The 18,767-nt window shown below is 40.5% G+C and overlaps 1 protein-coding gene across 1 annotated transcript in view; it reads right to left on the bottom strand.

The window, feature by feature from the left end:
- The window catches only part of spg (dedicator of cytokinesis spg), a 916,969-nt gene that overhangs the window by 585,638 nt on the left and 312,564 nt on the right, over positions 1-18,767 (bottom strand). The window contains exons 18-19 of the mRNA XM_090372306.1: positions 2,187-2,259; positions 2,016-2,105 (exon numbers count right to left, since the gene is read on the bottom strand). Of these exons, the coding sequence (XP_090228432.1) occupies positions 2,016-2,105; positions 2,187-2,259 (163 nt within the window). The remainder of the gene's footprint in view (positions 1-2,015; positions 2,106-2,186; positions 2,260-18,767) is intronic.

Raw genomic sequence — 18,767 nt, 5'->3', positions numbered from 1 at the left:
TAGTTTCACATTTAACCATAAATCTAATGTATACACATATGCTTGAAAATCCTTTATTTCAATGGCATGCATCAGTTGAAATTGTTTAAATCTGCCTTTTCTTTTCAGAATTTCTTTATAGAGAGAAAGAAATTTCCATTAAATATTCATCCGCTTTCATAGGAAGGCATACAGATGAATAAAATGACAAGGACTGTCTATTACCACCATGTACTGAATCTCCTCTTTTAAGACAATTGCTACTCCAAGGCCTACCATAACAGGTGCATTATCAACACCAAGTGCTAGACAGTTTATTTTTATTTTGGAGTCCCACATTATTTCAGGTGTCCATCCAATGTTGTACCCTCTCTTCCAATGCTGCCACTGAGAGAGCAAGCTATTTTGATTTGGGTTTTTTTTTTTTTTTTTTTTTATTTAACTACAATGGATATATCTTGGGATTGCTTTGATACTGCCACCAGTAATGACTGAAAATGGCCCATTTCTGAGGGCCATCATTATCTACCACATTGCATTTTCTGCTCCATGAAATTGAAATGTCACATCTACATATGTACATAAAGCAAATGTGTTACCTTTTTCAGATTTTACAATACATAGAAAATCTGGAATATATCTCTTCTGAAATTTTACATTGTATTTTTTTACTGAAAGGCATTATTAATTAGCTTTGCACCATACAAGTATACAAACAAAGAATAAAGCTATTCTTGCAAGTCTCTACATTGCAATGTAAATTATATGAGAACATTTATTTTCATTTTTTTTTTAATTTGTTAAATGAGCTTATAAATTTTTAGTGAAAAGAAAAAAGATGAAATAAAACTGAGTTAACAAAGGGTTTCTCGTTCTTTTTGCAAAAAGACCAAGAAACTCTGTTACCAACTATATTATGATGGTGAGACTGAGAGGGTATAGAGAACTGAGTAAAAAAGATGGATTCTGTCATAAATACAGATAGTTGGCAGCTATGAATGTCAACGTTTGCAGCTGATATAAAGGCTGGTAGGGTGGTTACAATAATGAGATTATGCTACTGCAACAAGATCTGGAAAAATTAAGCAGTGGAACTGAGAAGTGGCAACTGAAGTTTAACATTAACAAATGCAGGGTATTGACATATGGGTGGCAGTAATCCCAGATCTACATACCAAATGTGTGATACTCCAATGAAGGTAGTAGAGAACATAAAAGATCTGGAAGAGAAATTGCAAATTTGAGTGAGCAGTGCACATGGGCTACTCATTTGGTTTTTTCTAACAATATACAGGACTTTTACTAGGAGGTATAAGGAGATAATTATTTTGATATATCCCAATGTTTACCCCAATGTTTCTTACAACACAATTTCACCTTCACTTACTTTCTTCTACAAAAGAATGATTCAAAAATTCCACTGAAACACAGTCTTCAAGATAACCCCAGGAGACCATACCAATCCTCTGTTATATACCCCAGGGTAGCAGTTAGAAAACACACTATTGGCAAAAGTTTTAACCGGGAACTTGATGAAATTTTTGAAGCATATTCAATGTTGCCAATCAAACTTCCAAACCTTTTTCTACAGAGTAATGATGTTGTTGGTACAGAAACGTTTTTGTTAAATTGCAAAGAAAAGAAATAGTATGATGAATAAAAAATCACTGTGGACAATTATTTTTACTGTTATAATTTTTTTTTATTTTGCGCAAGGACCAGTACCAGGCTAAGAACATTTCGGGAAATGCTGCTCTAGACATATTCTCATCTCCATAAATTTGATTTAACATTTGTATTGCCTCACTTGCAGATTTTCACAACTTCACAAAACACTTGATATTAATTTCTTGTTCTAAGAATAATTTTTATGACATAAATGAAAATCTCATGCACTGAAATATGTCAAAGTCCCAATAGAAAAAATGCCCTAATTACCCTGTAGAGGTAATTCAATAAAATTTATCTCATAATTAAAAATTGTCATCAATACTCAATGTGACTATTTCTTTTTTTAAATATTATATTTTTCTTACCATTCTGGGTTAACTTAGTTGAACACAAAAGAGTTTCAATTTGTACAGTTTCTCTAGGACTTCGTAGAAAAAGTTGCCCAGCGACAGGAACTGGAAATGGTGGGGGAGATGGAGGAACAGTACCACCACCACTAGTACCACCTGAGCTCCCTGTACTGCCAGGAGTAGAACCACCACCTTCTTTGGGTCCACTGGGAAGACCTAAGTAGCCCTTTGGATCCTGAAGTTTAGATTGATCCTCGCACTGGAAATCAAAACAATAAACAAAACCAGTAAAATGTCAAAAAACACTGTTTCACACACAAATAAAAAAATCTTAATAATCATTCAGGAATCATTCTGAGATGTAGGAAATTTACTATTGCACCAATAACTTCATTTCAACCAATGATAATTTTTACAGAAATATACTGTTACCAAAAACATTAATTAGTACAAAAAGATAACAGCGCTCCCCTGGCTTGTAATACAGCCCAGCCTTTATGGAACACCTTCCACCAATTTCTCCTGTACACAGACTGTAATATTTCTCCATTCCTCCAATAACGGACCTCTGTGACAGCATAGAAGGTTCTCCACATTTTACTCCTTTGGAGAGGTTACATTCATTAGAGGTTGGAGAAATTCTTTAAAGCTACCTCAATCTGGACAGCAGTTAGTTGATCTCAGATGACATGGGTTCACCCTTTTTTGATTCTTAATTTTTATTTTTATTCTTTAGCTTTCCCTACAAGAAAATTAAGGCCTACGTAGCTGAGTGGTCAACAGTGGGAGTGCAGTAGTAGGTGCTCTTTGAGTAGACTGAGGTTCAAGCCTTTGACTGCTAAATACAGTCGATCTGCCAACTCACACTGGACCACCGTGGCAGATTATGGTCCATTTTCCTCAACATGAATCATTGAGAAGGCTTCCATCCTGCAGTGGATTGATAATGACTGCAGTTTATAATTTTTTTTTTTTTTTTTATTCAAGTAAATCAACCCAAAAAATAAACAGAAAAAAAACAATGAACTAAATGAACTCATGTACTATGACCAAAATGTACTATGACCAAATCAGCATTCCTCCAAAAAAAAAAAAAGACCCCCCCCCCCAGAATAGTTTTCAATTTTTGAACAAGTAATGTTGCCCTCCCTCCACAAAGAGTTCTTTATATGTCCTTCCAATTTCTCCTACAATAGGATTTGATTGGGTTGATATTGGAATGATAAGAAGGCACTAAAATAAGCTGAAAATAGCTGCGCAACAATGCAAAAATAGATAAAATCCTATGTTAACAATGAAAAATATTTTTTTTGTAGCTAAAGGGAATTTAAATTGGTGTATATTTTCAGAAAAATGACAGAGGGGCACAGACCCCAGTGCCCCTACTCTAAATCCGCCACTATGCGTGTGCCAAAAAGCTGCATCAGTGATGAAAGAGAAGCATTCTCAAAGACTTACAATATCACACTTTTTGAATGGCACCATCCACAAAAATCTTTAGTCCAACATAATAACACAAAAACCCGTAACAAAAAAATCAGTGTCACCATCATACATTGGAGTTAGATCAGTGCAGACAAACCTTTCAAAATGTTCCTCAGTTTGCCATTACCCTCAAGTTAACATAATGAGAACAGTATATACACTGAGTGATCACTGAATTATGACCACCCCTATGAAAACTGAATGTGACCCATTGATCATGTGAGGTCCAAGAGTGTGGAGTTAGTCTTCCTAAGTAGCATAGATAAGGTGTCAGTGGTTCAGGTAATAAAATTCCGAGGATGATTGGTAAAAGGAAGGATTTATAGGACTTTGATAAAGGACAGATTGTGGGTGCTCAACGAGCTGGCGGTTCAATTTCCCAAAAGGCTGAACTGGTGGGGTGTACGAGAGCCACCTTAGTTAAAGCTTACCAGGACTGGTGTCAAAATGGTCAAACAATGACCCACTGCAAAACGGGAAAGGTTGATGTCAGAGATGAGCGCCGGGTCTGACGACTCATACAGGCACAGCACTGTTGAAGAGTTGACTACCCAATACAACATGGGCCAACCCAGAACAATATCTGGCATGACCATGTGTTGCACGCTCGCACGTATGGGCTCTACCAGCAGATGACCCCTACGGCATCCTCTCCTAACTAAGGTTCATTGGTGTAAAAGACTCGCCTGGTGCAAAGAGCATACAAATTGGACGTTAGAAGACTGGAAAAAGGTGTGCTGGTCGGATAAGTCCCGTTTTTTACTCCACATTGTGGATGGTCATGTACGGATTAGGTGTCAACAACGTGAGATTCTTGATGCACATCACGCAAGGTATCAAATGTGCGGGCCGGTGGAGGAAGTTGTATGATGTGGGGCATGTTTCACTGGCAGGAACTTGGATCCCTGGTGCATGTGGAACAACGTATCAGTAGTCTCTGCTATTGTCAACTGCTTGCTGACTGTGTGCACCCTGCTATGTTACACTTTTTCCCCGAATGGTGATGGTGTCTTCCAAGATGACAATATGCCGAGCCATCGGACACTTGTTGTGCAGGAATGGTTTGAGGAACATAGTTCTGACTTCCAGCTTATCAAGTGGCCTCCGTACTCCCCCGATATCAATCCCATAGAGCACTCATGGGACTCTATGGAAATGCATATCAGGCATCTGGATACACCAATCACCTCCATACCTGTATTGCTGACAGCATTACACACAGCTTGGTTGGCCATACCTCCCGAATGTTTCTGACACCTTGTTGAATCAACGTCATGTTGGATAGCTGCTGTACTGAGGGCAAAAGGAGGACCTACAGAGTATTAGGTAGGTGATCACTCAGTGTATACGACAGTTGGTTCACAATGCTTGAAAAAATATGAATTTTCATAATAAAATAAAGTCAGTCATAATATTTGAAAATAATATGACCATTGATAATATCACAGTTCGTCGAATTATTTGAAAATTTTCTAAATAATATGACCAGCTGTTCAGATCTCTCCTGTAAAAAATGCCTTTCTAGTTGACATTCAACTTTATTCTTTGGAACAATGAGAAGCTCAAAAAATCTCTTAAATGGAAGTGGCACATTATTGATTTCCATTTCCAGCAAACCTTCAAATTTGGACTCAGTTCTACAATATGGGGTATTGAAATTCCTGACATTGGGAATTAAAATGAATCTTCCACTTTTTACGATTTCACTTACGAGCCAGGTCAGTCGCTTCGCTCCCCTCTGACTTGTGTCATGTGAACCTGAATTATATGTTTTTATATTTTATTTTTTAGTGGGGGGAAATAACTCCACACCCCATTCTAATAATCAAAAGACGTACAAATATTATTTTATTATATTATTTTCTTATCTAGAAATAAATTAATAACAAAACCATCGTTTATATATTTGATTATAAACATTTCTTGTCCATTTTTTTTATTGTTTTTTGATTCGTTTTCCGTTAATACAAAGAGATTTTTAGCTGCCTTCACTCTACTTAATGCAAAGTACAATTAGCATTAGCATTAGTAGAGGCATATGATGCAAGAAAGCAAGCTTATTTCAGCATCAGCCAAAAAAAAAAAAAAAAAACAACCACTACTCCCATTTCACCCCTCCGTTCGTTCGAAATACCTGTCCAGCTGAGCCTTAAATTTGTTTAGGCTATCAACTTCAACAACAAGCGATGGGTTTTGATTTGATTTGATTTTTTATGGCGCATTGGCAGCTAAGGCCATAATGCGCCAAGTCAAATTTTAAAACGCTACTAAACATTTTGGTAGCCAAAGCTACCACGTCAAGTAATTAATTATTGTCAAAAGATGAATAGTAAAAGTATAAAAAGTATAAACCTTAGATTCTTGTATAAAAATTAATAGACTGTAAAAAGTTAAAAACGTCAGACATATTGTCTCTGTCACCTATAATCTGACTGAGTGTAAATGGCTCAGTCACATTATTAAAAGCGGTAAAATACAAGCGTCGTGCTTCTATAAAAACAGGACATTCTATTAAAATATGATTAACGGTTAAAATAACATTACATATCTAGCACATAGGTGGGTCATCCGCCCTCAGCAAGAAGGAATGGGTTAGATGACTATGACCTATGCGGAGCCGAGCAAGAACAACTTCCTCTCTTCGGACCCTGCGTAGACTGGACTGCCATTGCGTAATTACAGGCTTAATGCGATGTAATTTATTTGTGGCCTGTCTGTGCCAGAAATCTTGCCATTGGGAGAGTAAATTAGAACGTATTATTTGCCTGTAGTCTGTATAGGGGACTGACAGGCAATGATTATCCAGGGAAATGGCTGATTTGGCAGCGGTATCAGCTAATTCATTTCCCCGGATCCCAATGTGGCTTGGGATCCAGCAAAAGCGAATATCAAATTCTAATTCCACGAGAGAAAAAAGAATCTTCCGGATCCTGGACAGGATCGGATGAGGGTTATACCTCACCGATACTAGAGCCTGTAATACGCTCAATGAATCACAATAAATCACATACCTCTGGTAGTCGCGATTTTTAATGTGATCTAGGGCTGATTGTATTGCATGCAACTCTGCAGTATAAATGCTAGGTTTCTTGTGGGATCTTATAGGATAATGTTTTGTGAGGGAACACAACAGCAGATCCCACATGACATTCTAACTTTGAGCCATCTGTATAGACTGGCAGAAAGTCAGAATACTGCTGTCGATGTAATGCAAAGAGTTGCTGGTAGACAGATGGCGGTGTAGTAGCCTTCTCCCAGATCTTAAGGGAGAAGTCGCAATTTGGAAAATAAGCATGCCAGGGTGGAAAGAATTGCCTTGGTGACTGGGCAACCTTGTCTACCGTCAAGTTTAGCTCATTCAGCAGCCCTTGAATGCGAATACCAAAAGGTTTATTGGCAGTCCGACGGGTGTTGTAGAGGTTTTCCCAGCGCGGCTCAAAAACGGATGGCCACGTGGGATGATCGGGCAGGGATTTTAGTTTGAAGGCGTACTGTAAGGACAACTGCTTACATGGAAGAAACAGAGATGGTTCATTTGCTTCAACATAAAGGCTTTGAAAAGGAGATGTGCGAAATGCTCCAGTGGCTGTCCAGATGGTGTGATGGTGGATTGGATCTAACCACCGAAGTGCACTATCTCTAGCAGAACCATAGACCTGAGACCCATAGTCGAGTTTGGAACGGACAAGTGCCCGGTAGAGACGAAGAAGGGTAGCACGATCTGCACCCCATGAGGTTGACGAAAGGGCACGAAGGATGTTAAGCCCTTTGACACATCTTGTCCTCAGCTGACGAATATGTTGTAAAAATGTCAGCTTTTTGTCGAAAATAAGTCCAAGGAATTTGAATTCTGCTACAACTGGGATGTTATTTTGCCCAAGCCTTAATTCTGGGTCAGGATGAAGATTACATTTGCGACAGAAGTGTACACAAACAGTCTTCTGTGATGAAAATCTGAACCCATTAGCCAAAGACCAAGCTGTAAGATGGTCAATGGTTTTCTGCAGTTGCCTTTCAATGACCCTCATATTGCATGAATGACAAAATATAGCAAAGTCATCAACATAGAGGGCATATTTTCAGTGGGTGGAAGTTGTTCTGCGATAGTTTACTTTGATTGCAAAAAGTGTGACACTTAGCACGGATCCTTGTGGGACTCCCTCTTCCTGAGAGAAAACTCGAGAGAGGGTGGATCCTAAACGGACTTGAAACTGGCAATTCGAAAGAAAGTTTTTAATAAAAAGAGGAAGGTTACCTCTAAGACCAAAGTTATAGAGGTCTTTTAAAATCCCAAATCGCCAGGCTGTGTCGTGCGCTTTTTCAATATCAAAGAAAACTGCTACCAAATGCTCAGATTTAATGAAAGCATCACGAATGGACGTTTCCAATCGGATTAAATGGTCCAGAGTGGATCTATTTCTTCGGAAGCCGCACTGTGTCCTAGAAGCAGACCGTTTGTTTCTAAATACCATACCAGTCGTGCATTAACCATTCTTTCCAGGACTTTGCACAAACAGCTTGTCAGAGCAATAGGACGATAGTTACTTGGATTGCTAGGATCTTTTCCTGGTTTTGGGAAAGCAAGGACGATAGCCCTTTGCCAGGAATCCGGAAATTGTTTGTAAATAAAAATTCTGTAGCATTTCGTAGTGGATGTCATCGGGCCCTACAGCACTTGCATACGTGAGGGCGAGTGCTGCATTTAACTCTTCCTGTAAAAAGGGCTTGTTATATGATTCAAGCCCTTTTGAAGAGAAGTTCGGTGGGTTTTTCTCAATTTTCTTTTTCAGGGCCAAAAACTCTGTGGGAAAAGATGTTATCGCAGAGATTTTTGCAAATGTTTCCCCTAGACTATTTGCAACTGCAGTTCGATCTGCAATTGGACATCCGTTGTGCTCGAGGATCACTGAAGGGCATGGTGGATATTTTCCCTTCATTTTCCGGATCTTATCCCAGACTACTTTTGAGCTAGCAGCCTGAGTTATGGAAGATATAAAACGAATCCAAGATTTCCTTTGGCTCTGACGTCGTACATAACGTGCTTTTGCACGTGCACGTTTGAATGATATTAAATTTTCAGTGGTGGGATATCGGCGGAATATCCCCCACGCTTTGTTTTGTGCTTTTTTTGCTGCCATGCATTCTGAATTCCACCAAGGTTTGGGGAATAGTGGGAACCGGCTGGATGATTTTGAGATTGCAATTGCAGCTGCTTGGACAATCGTTTCTGTGACATACATGACTGCTTCATTGATTGGCTCCTGACTGACTGTAGTGATGTCAAAGTTTGCCAGATATTGAAAGGCATTCCAGTCAGCCTGATCGATCTTCCACCGCGGTAAACTAAATGGCAGACAGGGTCTACCATTAGTTAGGGTTGTTATCACGGGGAAGTGATCGCTTCCATATGGATTTTCTTCTACCTCCCAAGTAAGTGAAGGAAGGAAAGAAGGGGAGCAGATAGAAAGATCAATGGCAGAGAATGTACGGGTAGGCATGTGGAAGAAGGTGTTTGTTCCCACATTTAGGAGGGAGAGATCATTGTCAGTGAGCATATGCTCTATGATTCGTCCCCTTCCATTGATGTCAGCACTACCCCACAGAGTGTTATGTCCATTGAAATCCCCAAGAATTAAACAAGGGGAAGGCAATTGCATGATAACATCATCAAGGTCTTTCTGGGGGATGTCAATCCCAGGTGGCAAATAAACAGAGCAGACAGTTAATAAGAACCCCACTGTAAGGCGAATTGCTACAGCTTCAATGCTAGTTGTAAGCTGCAAAGCCTGAAATGGGATCTGGTTGCCAACGAGGATTGCGACTCCTCCGTGGGCAGAACCATCCACAATTCTATCCTTACGAATGATGGTAATGTTATGCATGGTGGGGTCATCATTTGCCTTTAAATAAGTCTCCTGTATGCAAAAGCAAACTAGTTTGTGCTTTTGCAGGAGTGCCTTGATGTCGTCAGTATTTTGCCGGAATCCACGACAATTCCACTGTAGGAATTTAGCCATTATTTGGACTTGGTGGGTCCATCAGGCGGCTTCCGAGGTGCTGAGGGCTTAATTTTGTCAGTCTTGGATTTATCTTTCTTGGGGAAGTATGGACGCTGTCCTGTGTCCATTTCTTCCTCAGCGAAGAGTTCCAAAACTGACTCATCATGTACCTCCTTCTGCTCGACATCCATGTTTTCCTGGGTACTAGGTGTTACTTCCCCTTTCTTATTCTTTTCTTTTGCTTTTGTTACTTGTGGAGCATTAGGAGGTATCGATAAAGGAGTGGCAGCTGATTGGTCCTTCTGTGCAGGTTTTTGGGAGCTTAAAAGATAACGTGCAATGGGAGTAAATGATTCTTTTGGAGGGACGGACATGTCCGTCTGAGTCCCAATCGAATATCTCCCTGCTACCTTCTGGGCGTAGGTAGGTTTTTTGATGTTAAGAGGTTTCACTGCTTTTCTTGCCTCCTGGTACGATATGTTTAGCTCTGCCTTCAGCCGTTGAATTTCTTTTTCTTCTTTCCACCTCTGGCATGCCCTTGAATAGGCCGGATGTTCTCCCTCACAGTTAATGCAAGTGGGTTTAGTGGCTGAACATGCTGTTGTTTCGTGGTCCTTTGCACCGCACCGGGCGCATGCAAGGACTCCACGGCAGGCCATTTGAGAATGTCCATACTTCTGACATTTAAAACACTGTAAAGGGTTCGGAATGTATGGACATACTGGACAGTTGATGTATCCAGCTTTAATCTCATCAGGAGGTTTGGGAGAGTTAAAAGTCAGGATGACACTCCTGGTTTTAACAATTTTTCCATCCCTTCGCGCAGTGATTCTCTTGACGGCAGTAACTCCCTGTGGTTTTAATTCGGAGCAGATTTCCTCCTCGGTGACGTCGAGAAGGTCCCACTCCGAAATGACACCTCTCGATGAATTTAATGTTCTGTGTGGTGTCACTGTTATGGGTATACCTCCGATTGATGTTACTCGGAGTAGATGTTCAGACTGCCTGTCATTTTTTGTTTCAATCAAGAGGTCCCCAGAACGGAACCTCTTAACTGACTTGGGTGTACCTGCTAACCCATCCAACCCTTTTTGTATAAAAAAGGGCGACATTTTACCAATCAGTGTTTCGTTGGTGGAATGCATTATTAAGAACCTTGGGACAGGCTATGATGGTAGTTCGGTTCGCTGCCTCTTTGTAGCAATAATGCTATCTGCCTCTCCGTCATTATTTCAGATAGGGACTGGGTTGGGGCCCCTGAAGGAATATGTTTATCAGGATTCATGAAGTTTTTTAAATTGTTCAGTGCCCGGGCTCCCCACCCAGCACGGAGCCCAAAGGGACGCCCACTACCCGGCATGCAATAAATGCGCTCGGGAATGGAACGCCAGGGCTACCCAGACACTATACCTGCACCGCCGCCAGCCTGAATCCTGTCCCTCGGACCATGAGGGTAGGGGCGTGGCATTGACACGGTTGACACTCGCAGGCAAGCCTACTAGCTGATTGATCCTAGCCGGGCCTTCCAGGACCACCCGTCTTGTCGAAGCAGGGGCCAAAGTGGTGTATTGAAGCTGGGCCCCTCAACCACCAGGATCCCCCTTTCCGAATTTCCACGGGTCGCAGCGCACGGCAAACACGCCGGATTCCATTGATGTAAGCCTGGAACCTGGGCTGTGGGCATTGGATCCCAGTGATGCTAGTCTGGAAGTCCAGCAGCGTCACTGGGAGGTCCCCTCACCACGTACAGGTGCCCATGTCGAGGGGCCACAAGCGATGGGAGTCTATTCCACAAACCAACTGTCCGCTGGCTAAAGGCAAATTTCCGCACATCTATCCAGTTGTCCATGTGAAAACCATGACGATGTTAAGTCAATACTAACCTTAGATAATGTTTGACCTTGATTATTATTTATTGTCATACTAAAAGCCAATTTCACAGGAAACTGTGTTCATTAAAATGAAGTTATATTCCCCCTTCATTTGAATACATATAAATCCGTGGAATACATGATTTCAATCCAGCTCTGTCACCTGTGACGTGTTCACAAAACAAACATTTCTTCCTTATTTCCACTACAGGTAGTCATTTTTTATATCTAAGTTTCTTAAAACCATAACAATTCTGTTTACCTTAAATAATAATTTATGTGGAGGTAAACCTGAAAGCTCCAGAGAATAAAGTGTTGTGGGTATTACAGAGTTGTATTCATCAGCATTACAACTATCTGACATAATTTGGTCTGATGAATAAACTATTTTCAATTCTCCAAGAATCTTAATTTCGGATAAAATTTTTTCATTCAGCAAACAGTATTATTTGTTGCAGCTAAAATTGCACATTAAAGCTTTTCTTCCAAAGGAGGTTCAATACTTCCAAAAACATCATGTATTAAAAATTTCCTCAACAGTGAATATTTCCAGGAATCTCTATTTGATCATTTTTGCCTTTTACCACTTAATCATTTTTACGATTTTGTTCTTTTTTTATCAATGATTGGAGTTTCAGTAGAGCTATCAACAATTAGCATTAGCATTAGTAGAGGCATTTCATGCAAGAAAGCAAGCTTATGCAGCATCAGCCAAAAAAAAAAAAAAAACCACTTCCACTTCACCCCTCTGTTCGTTCAAAATACCTGTCCAGCTGAGCCTTAAACTTATTTAGGCTATCAACCTCCACCACAAGGGATGGAAGTCTGTTCCGCCAACCAACCACCCGCAGGCTAAAGGCAAATTTCTGCACGTCTATCCTACATCTGTCTTTCCTCAATTTGAATTTATGCCCTCTCAGGTGATTATTCTGAGCTAGAGGAAGAATCCCATCAGCATTGAGCATGCTTAAACCATTCAAGGCTTTATACACCTCTATCAGATCACCTCGCTGGTGCCTAGTCTCCAGACACTGTAATTTGCAAAACTTAAGCCTTTCTTCATAAGAGCACCCCTTTGTTCCATTCACTAATCTTGTTGCCCTTCTCTGTACTCGTTCCAGCAGCTCTACATCCTTCTTGAAATGAGGCCTCCAGACCTGTATACAGTACTCTAGGTGTGGCCTGACCATCGCCTTATACAATGGAATAATCACCTCCTTATCCCTGCTGGAAAAATTCCTGTATATCATTGACAATACTCCATGAGCTACTCTTGCAGCCCGTCTGCACTGCTCAGAGAACTTCATATCTGCCTGCACAACCACCCCCAAGTCCCTTTCATTCTCTACCACTGTCAGTGTTGTACCACAGAGTTGATACGTTGCTCTGGGGTTGCTGTTTCCCATGTGTAGTACTTTACATTTGTCAATGTTAAACTTCATTTGCCACCTCTCAGCCCATCTGCTCAACCTTTCCAGATCCTGTTGCAGCAGCATAGTGTCAGTAGTGTCCTTGACAACCCTGCCAACCTTTGTATCGTCTGCAAACTTGGACATTAATCCCGATATACCATCATCAATATCATTTATAAATACAGAAAACAATAATGGACCCAACACTGAGCCCTGAGGGACTCCACTAATAACATCAGTCCACGATGAGCAGTGTCCATTGATTACCACTCACTGTCTTCTCCCCCTCAACCACCCCTTTATCCATAGCAGCAATTTGCCTCCAATGTCACACTGCTCCAATTTGTGTAGCAGTCTTCCATGTGCAACAGTATCAAAAGCCTTTCTAAGATCCAAGTATATAATATCAAAGTTATTCCCTGCATCCAGTTCTTTTGTGACTGCATCATAGTATCCAATCAAGTTGGTCAGGCAAGACTTCCCCTTAACAAAACCATGCTGTGTCTGAGCTATAACTGAAGTCTTGTCTAAATGATCCTGCAGTGCTTCTTTAACCAGTGCTTCCATTAATTTTCCTGGAACAGAAGTTAAGCTCACAGGTCTATAATTACTTGTGTCAGCCTTTGATCCTCCTTTGTGAATTGGGGTCACATTTGCACATTTCCAGTCTATGGGTACCTCCCCTGAGTCCAAGGAAGCTCTCATAATTATGGCTAAGGGTTTGCTTACTTCCTTTGCTGCCTCCTTTAATATAACTGGATAGATCCCATCCACCCCGGGTGCCTTTCTTGTGTTTATCTTCAACAGTTTCTCCTCCACTTTACTCCCAGTTATTTCAAGATTCTGTAACTTACTGCTAGAGTTGAATACACCTCTGGCATTCCCCTCGCTGAATAACTCCTCATGTGTGAATGTCGATGCAAAATATTCATTTAGTTTGTTAGCTACCTGAGCAGGATCATCAACAGTTGACCCATCAATATCAAGTGGACCAATCTGATTCATCCCTTTCCTTCTAGAGTTTACATAAGTAAAGAACTCTTTGCTGTTTTACTTTGCATCCCTTGCCAAGGATTTCTCGTAATCTGCCTTCGCCTGCCTAACCTCCTTTGTAACTTAGTTGCATATCAACTTGTATCTATCATAGGCTTCTGTGTCATGTGTTAATTTGTAAGTATCCCATGCATTTTTCTTCTCTGCCATATGCCTCATTAGTTCATCTGACATCCATTTTGGCCTAAACCTTGAACAATATTTCTTAGTTGATATGTAAAGCCTAGTAGCTTCCAAGATAAGTTCTTTGAATGCTTCCCATTTTGAATTTGCTGTTGGTAACATCATCAGTTGGTCCCACTGTATAGAATTTAAATACTGTCTCAGTCCATCGTAGTCGCCTTTACAGAAGCAATAACCCTTCCCTTTACCCCTAATGGTAGTTACCTCTTTGAGTAAATCCCACTTCAGCACACTGTGATCACTGCCACCTAGTGGTTCATTTATCTGCAGATTCTTAATGCATGAAGAATCACTGCTGATAATCAAATCAAGAGTATTACTCCCTCTAGTTGCCTCCCGAACATGCTGATGTAGAAAACAATCATCCAATAAATCCACAAAAGCCCTGCTAGTGTGTGAGTATCCAGCCCCCAAATTCCAGTCAATATCTGGGAAATTAAAATCTCCCATTATAAGACACTCTGATTTACTGGCCCACTCTATTTCCCTGTACAGTTCCTTATTATACTCATCAGAGTCATTAGGCCTATAGCACACTCCTACTCTTAATTTTGATCTCCCAATGTTTATGTCACACCAAACTGACTCCACACTGCACTGTCCAGCGATGTCGACTGGCTTCACTTCCTTGGTTTTTATGTGTTTCTTAACTAATAGCATAACACCTCCCCCCTTCCTATCCTCTCTATCCTTTCTGTAGACGTTGTACTCCCCAAATTGCAGTTCCGCATCCCTTATATCTGTGTGACACCACGTCTCTGATATCCCAACAATATCTACCTTCGATGTTTTGAGCAATACCTCAAATTCATCAAATTTATTTACTAAACTCCTAGCATTGGTGTACACGCAAGTATACCTGCACCTGTTTCTATTCTTAGCTACCCTAACACAACCCATGTGTTTACTTGTACCACAATGGCTCCCAGCAGTCTCTGAACTACCATGCATCTTGTTTTTCAGGCTTCTGCTCATTCTAATAGAAGCAGTGCAAGAATCTCTTTCACCTCTGCCAGTGGCTACTGTCAATCTATTGGTCTTTGTCTCCCCCCAAGCTAGCAGTTTTCCGACCCACCTAACACTGCCTCGATAGCATCAGCAAATATTCTTGCTCTCTTTCTATTTAAGTGTACAGTATCCCATCCCTGTAGAAGCAATCTCTCCTGTTAACAAGTACAGTCCAGGCTGAAAAAAATTCTACCCCTTGAGCCTTGCACAATCTTTCCAGGGCCGAATTGATCGACAAGGCTCTCATCATATACTCCCTCCTATCGTGTCTGGGCAGAATTGCAGACACTTTCAAATTCAACCCTAATTCTCGGCTTTTGTTCAACAGTGACCTGTACTTGTTAAGTAATTCTGCCGGTCTCCTACTCTTAATATTATTAGTGCCAACGTGTACAACTATATCACCTTTTGTGCCCTTAAAAGATGATATTCGCTCTACAACGTCATCAACCTTTGCCCCTGGCAGACATACCCTGGTCCTGTTCCACTTTTCTTTTTTACAAAGCATGTTCCCCGTTTCCCTGACAATAGAGTCACCAACAACTACTAGTTCCTTCGGGACCAGCGCATTCTGCCTTGGGGGTTGTCTCTGTGTCACGCGATGCCCAAGTGCAAGCTCTGGCGTTGATGTGGGCAGCTGAGAGCTTGATGGGCCCCTCAATTTAGTTTCTTTGAGGGCATCCACCCTGTCCTTCAAGCTCTCATATAGGCCCAAAAGAACGCCGAGTTGTTGCCTGATATCGATACACTCCTTGCATAGCGCGCACACACAAAGACATCCCCCTTGGCAGTATCATGTCCCGTACCCGATTGCTCTGCAAACATCAAGCAAACAGTGCATTTTATAAGGCTGTGAGTCAGAGGACAACTGCCCCCCTCAGTTCTGCTCTGAGCCACAGCACTTCCATTAGCTTGAGCCTTTTGCTTTGCTGCTCTGGTCTGAGTCATGATTCTATTAATTTATTAATTAATTATGTTATTAATTATATTACGTTTGTAATCTAAGTCGTTATATGTATTTATTTAAACGTACAATTTAACTGCTAACGAAGTTCAACTAACGCTATCTAGTACGGTATATAACCTACGGTATATCTAGTACGGTATCACAATGGCGGGAAAGTTAATAACGGTAGCGGTAGTTACGAACACGTGGAAACCCTTACCGATACTTTTACAAGGCCGAGTAAAGAATAAATACACCAAATTAATCAAAAAATCACAAAATAATGTTATACTACTAAATTTAAATCAAAAGTTTTAGAAAAACAATAATTTCAAATCAATAAATAAGAAAAATCCACTTAGCGGCTTGGAACACGACCGTCACTAGTAGCCTCGTCAGCAGACTCCTCAATAACCAATTTGTGATTCATTTTTTATTTTTTTTTTTGCATCTTTCCTTTCTTAATTGTGAAGCCTTTAACTTATTTTAATTGCTTTGTTTTCTTCAATATCAGAATTTTTAAGTGCTGCTTCATACTCTTCAAGATCTTTTCTTTTCTTCTCAGCTTTTCTGATATGATCTTTCTCATTTCTATTACTGCCATTATTAACAATGTCGCCGAAAAGCTGAAGTAACTTTTGAAAAAGAATTCTAAAATTAAAAACACTAAAAATTAAACCCCCTAATTAACAACGGCTGAACTGTCAACATTGTGTGATGTCATATAACATTACTATAACACTACTATACACTATCAGATAATGAGTCATTGCTGTGGTATACACAGCTTAATTTAAGACTGACATGCCTAGGCATGGAAGTCTTAAATCAGTCTTAAATTAAATTAATTGACATGCCTGTCTTTGAGACAGACATGTCAATCACTTTGTTGCAGTATGATGCAATAGCAGTTAGCCTCGGCTTGTGGAAAGCAAAAAAGTGTGGACGTGAAAAAGCACTACTTTCCAAAATATCCTTTTATATATAGATATCTGTCTACTACTTCATCATCCCCAATGATATTTGCAACTATTAATCTACATGAAATATGCTTATCCATTCATTTCTCAATACTTTTTGGTAACACAGTATACATTACCCGAATCTATTATTCTGAACTTAATTGCAACATTCATTCACTGTGTACAAACTTTAACATGGTACCCCATTATCAAATCCCATACAATGTTAAACTCTGCGATAATGTTCCTGATGCTCATGCCTTTGCCATAATCATGTGCCAAAATGAAATGCTACCTAAAAATAATTAAAAAAGTACAGTGAACCTCCATTTTATAATATTAATCCATTCCAAAGACACCACTGTATCGTGAATTGTAATGTGAACCCAATAACACATTGTTTTTTGGTAATTCGTTCTAAAACCTTGCAAGTTTAAATTTTTACTTTATAAAACTAAACTATTTATCTCTCTAAAAGTGGATTTTTATAATGATAAAATTTAATCTTATTGATTAAAAAATTAATTAAAACTAATATATTGATTAAAGCACAGCACAAAAAATCACTTCACCTAAAGGATGCAAAAACAAAACACGTAGCCAACATGTTTACAAATACTGATATTGGCTGAGAGGAAGGACCACATGTTCCAGTCAGAGACAATTTCCACTGTAAAGCGAAATAAGTAGGTGCCAGTTAACATGATCACTGGTCAGTGAAATCAGCCGAATTAATTTCAAAAAACCAATTCATATCATTAAAATGCACAACACTTTCATCATTATCATATGTTTGGTTATAAGAATCAATTTTGGTTCTTGTCTGTGACAATCTCAAGGTCCTTGAGGTTGTCACAGACATTCTCTCCAGATAAGCCAGACAAGCTGTCCTTGCTACCTGGGAGTCTAAAATGCTGATGGAACTGATATTCGGGTTACACTCAAGTCAAGTGGATCCAAGTTCGGCAAAGTCCGGACGGTCTGTGGGAGCCAAATCCCACCATCGTGAAGGTGCAAGCCAACTCTGCTTGCACCTTCAAGATGGTGGGACAGTTAGTAATCCTGGGTATAACCTCCATGCACAAATATATGGTGGGTGACCAACCCAGGTGTGAACCAACGTAAGAAGGGGTCAAGGTGTAGTGCCCACACCACATGGAAGAATGTTTGTTGTTGTTGTTTGTTATTTGATTTTTAGGAGCATTAGCAACTAAGGCCATATTGCTCCGGGATATGCGATGGTCATTCCCTGACCTTTCCACATCCTCCGTATTTGGTGGTGACGGGCTCGAACCCCGGTCTAATCAAGAAGCGTGTGCTACGCACTGCTGCTCTTTCCCACCTGGCTATGGAGGCGCCTCATGGAAGAATGCCACCCCTCTGTGTTACCAGGCAGTACTAGGTGGTAGATGACTCTCATCAACAGGTGCAATGCCACTTTGCTTATTGTAGACTTGCAGTGGTGGAACCAATGTTTAGTCTCCAGAGCTAAGTTTCTGGTCAACCCTTCCCCATCTCTTCCATCATGCAGTATGAGTGATGACTTGTGAGATTATGATGAACATCGTGGCGAGATCCAGTTACAGCTCTAAAACGGTGTTCGCAGGCCAGCCGTTAGATAATACACCAGATCGAACCTATTGGTAACTCTCTAGGAGGCTTCGGGATCAGCTAGTGTATAACCTTGCTACCTCTACTCTGCCAGATAGTGACTGGAGGGAGTCTGAGTAGTGTGTATGCAGGGGGCATTGTTGAGGCCCCCCTTTATGTCAAAGATTTGGGTACAGGTGACCCCCGCTTAACGCTGATCATTCGTTCCGGAAAAACAGAGCGCTAAATGAATCCGCG

The sequence above is a fragment of the Mastigoproctus giganteus genome, chromosome 4, assembly GCF_048544385.1.
Source record: "Mastigoproctus giganteus isolate SK-2022 chromosome 4, ASM4854438v1, whole genome shotgun sequence".
Lineage (NCBI taxonomy): Eukaryota > Metazoa > Arthropoda > Arachnida > Uropygi > Thelyphonidae > Mastigoproctus > Mastigoproctus giganteus.
This window is presented reverse-complemented; position numbering and strand designations above follow the sequence as displayed.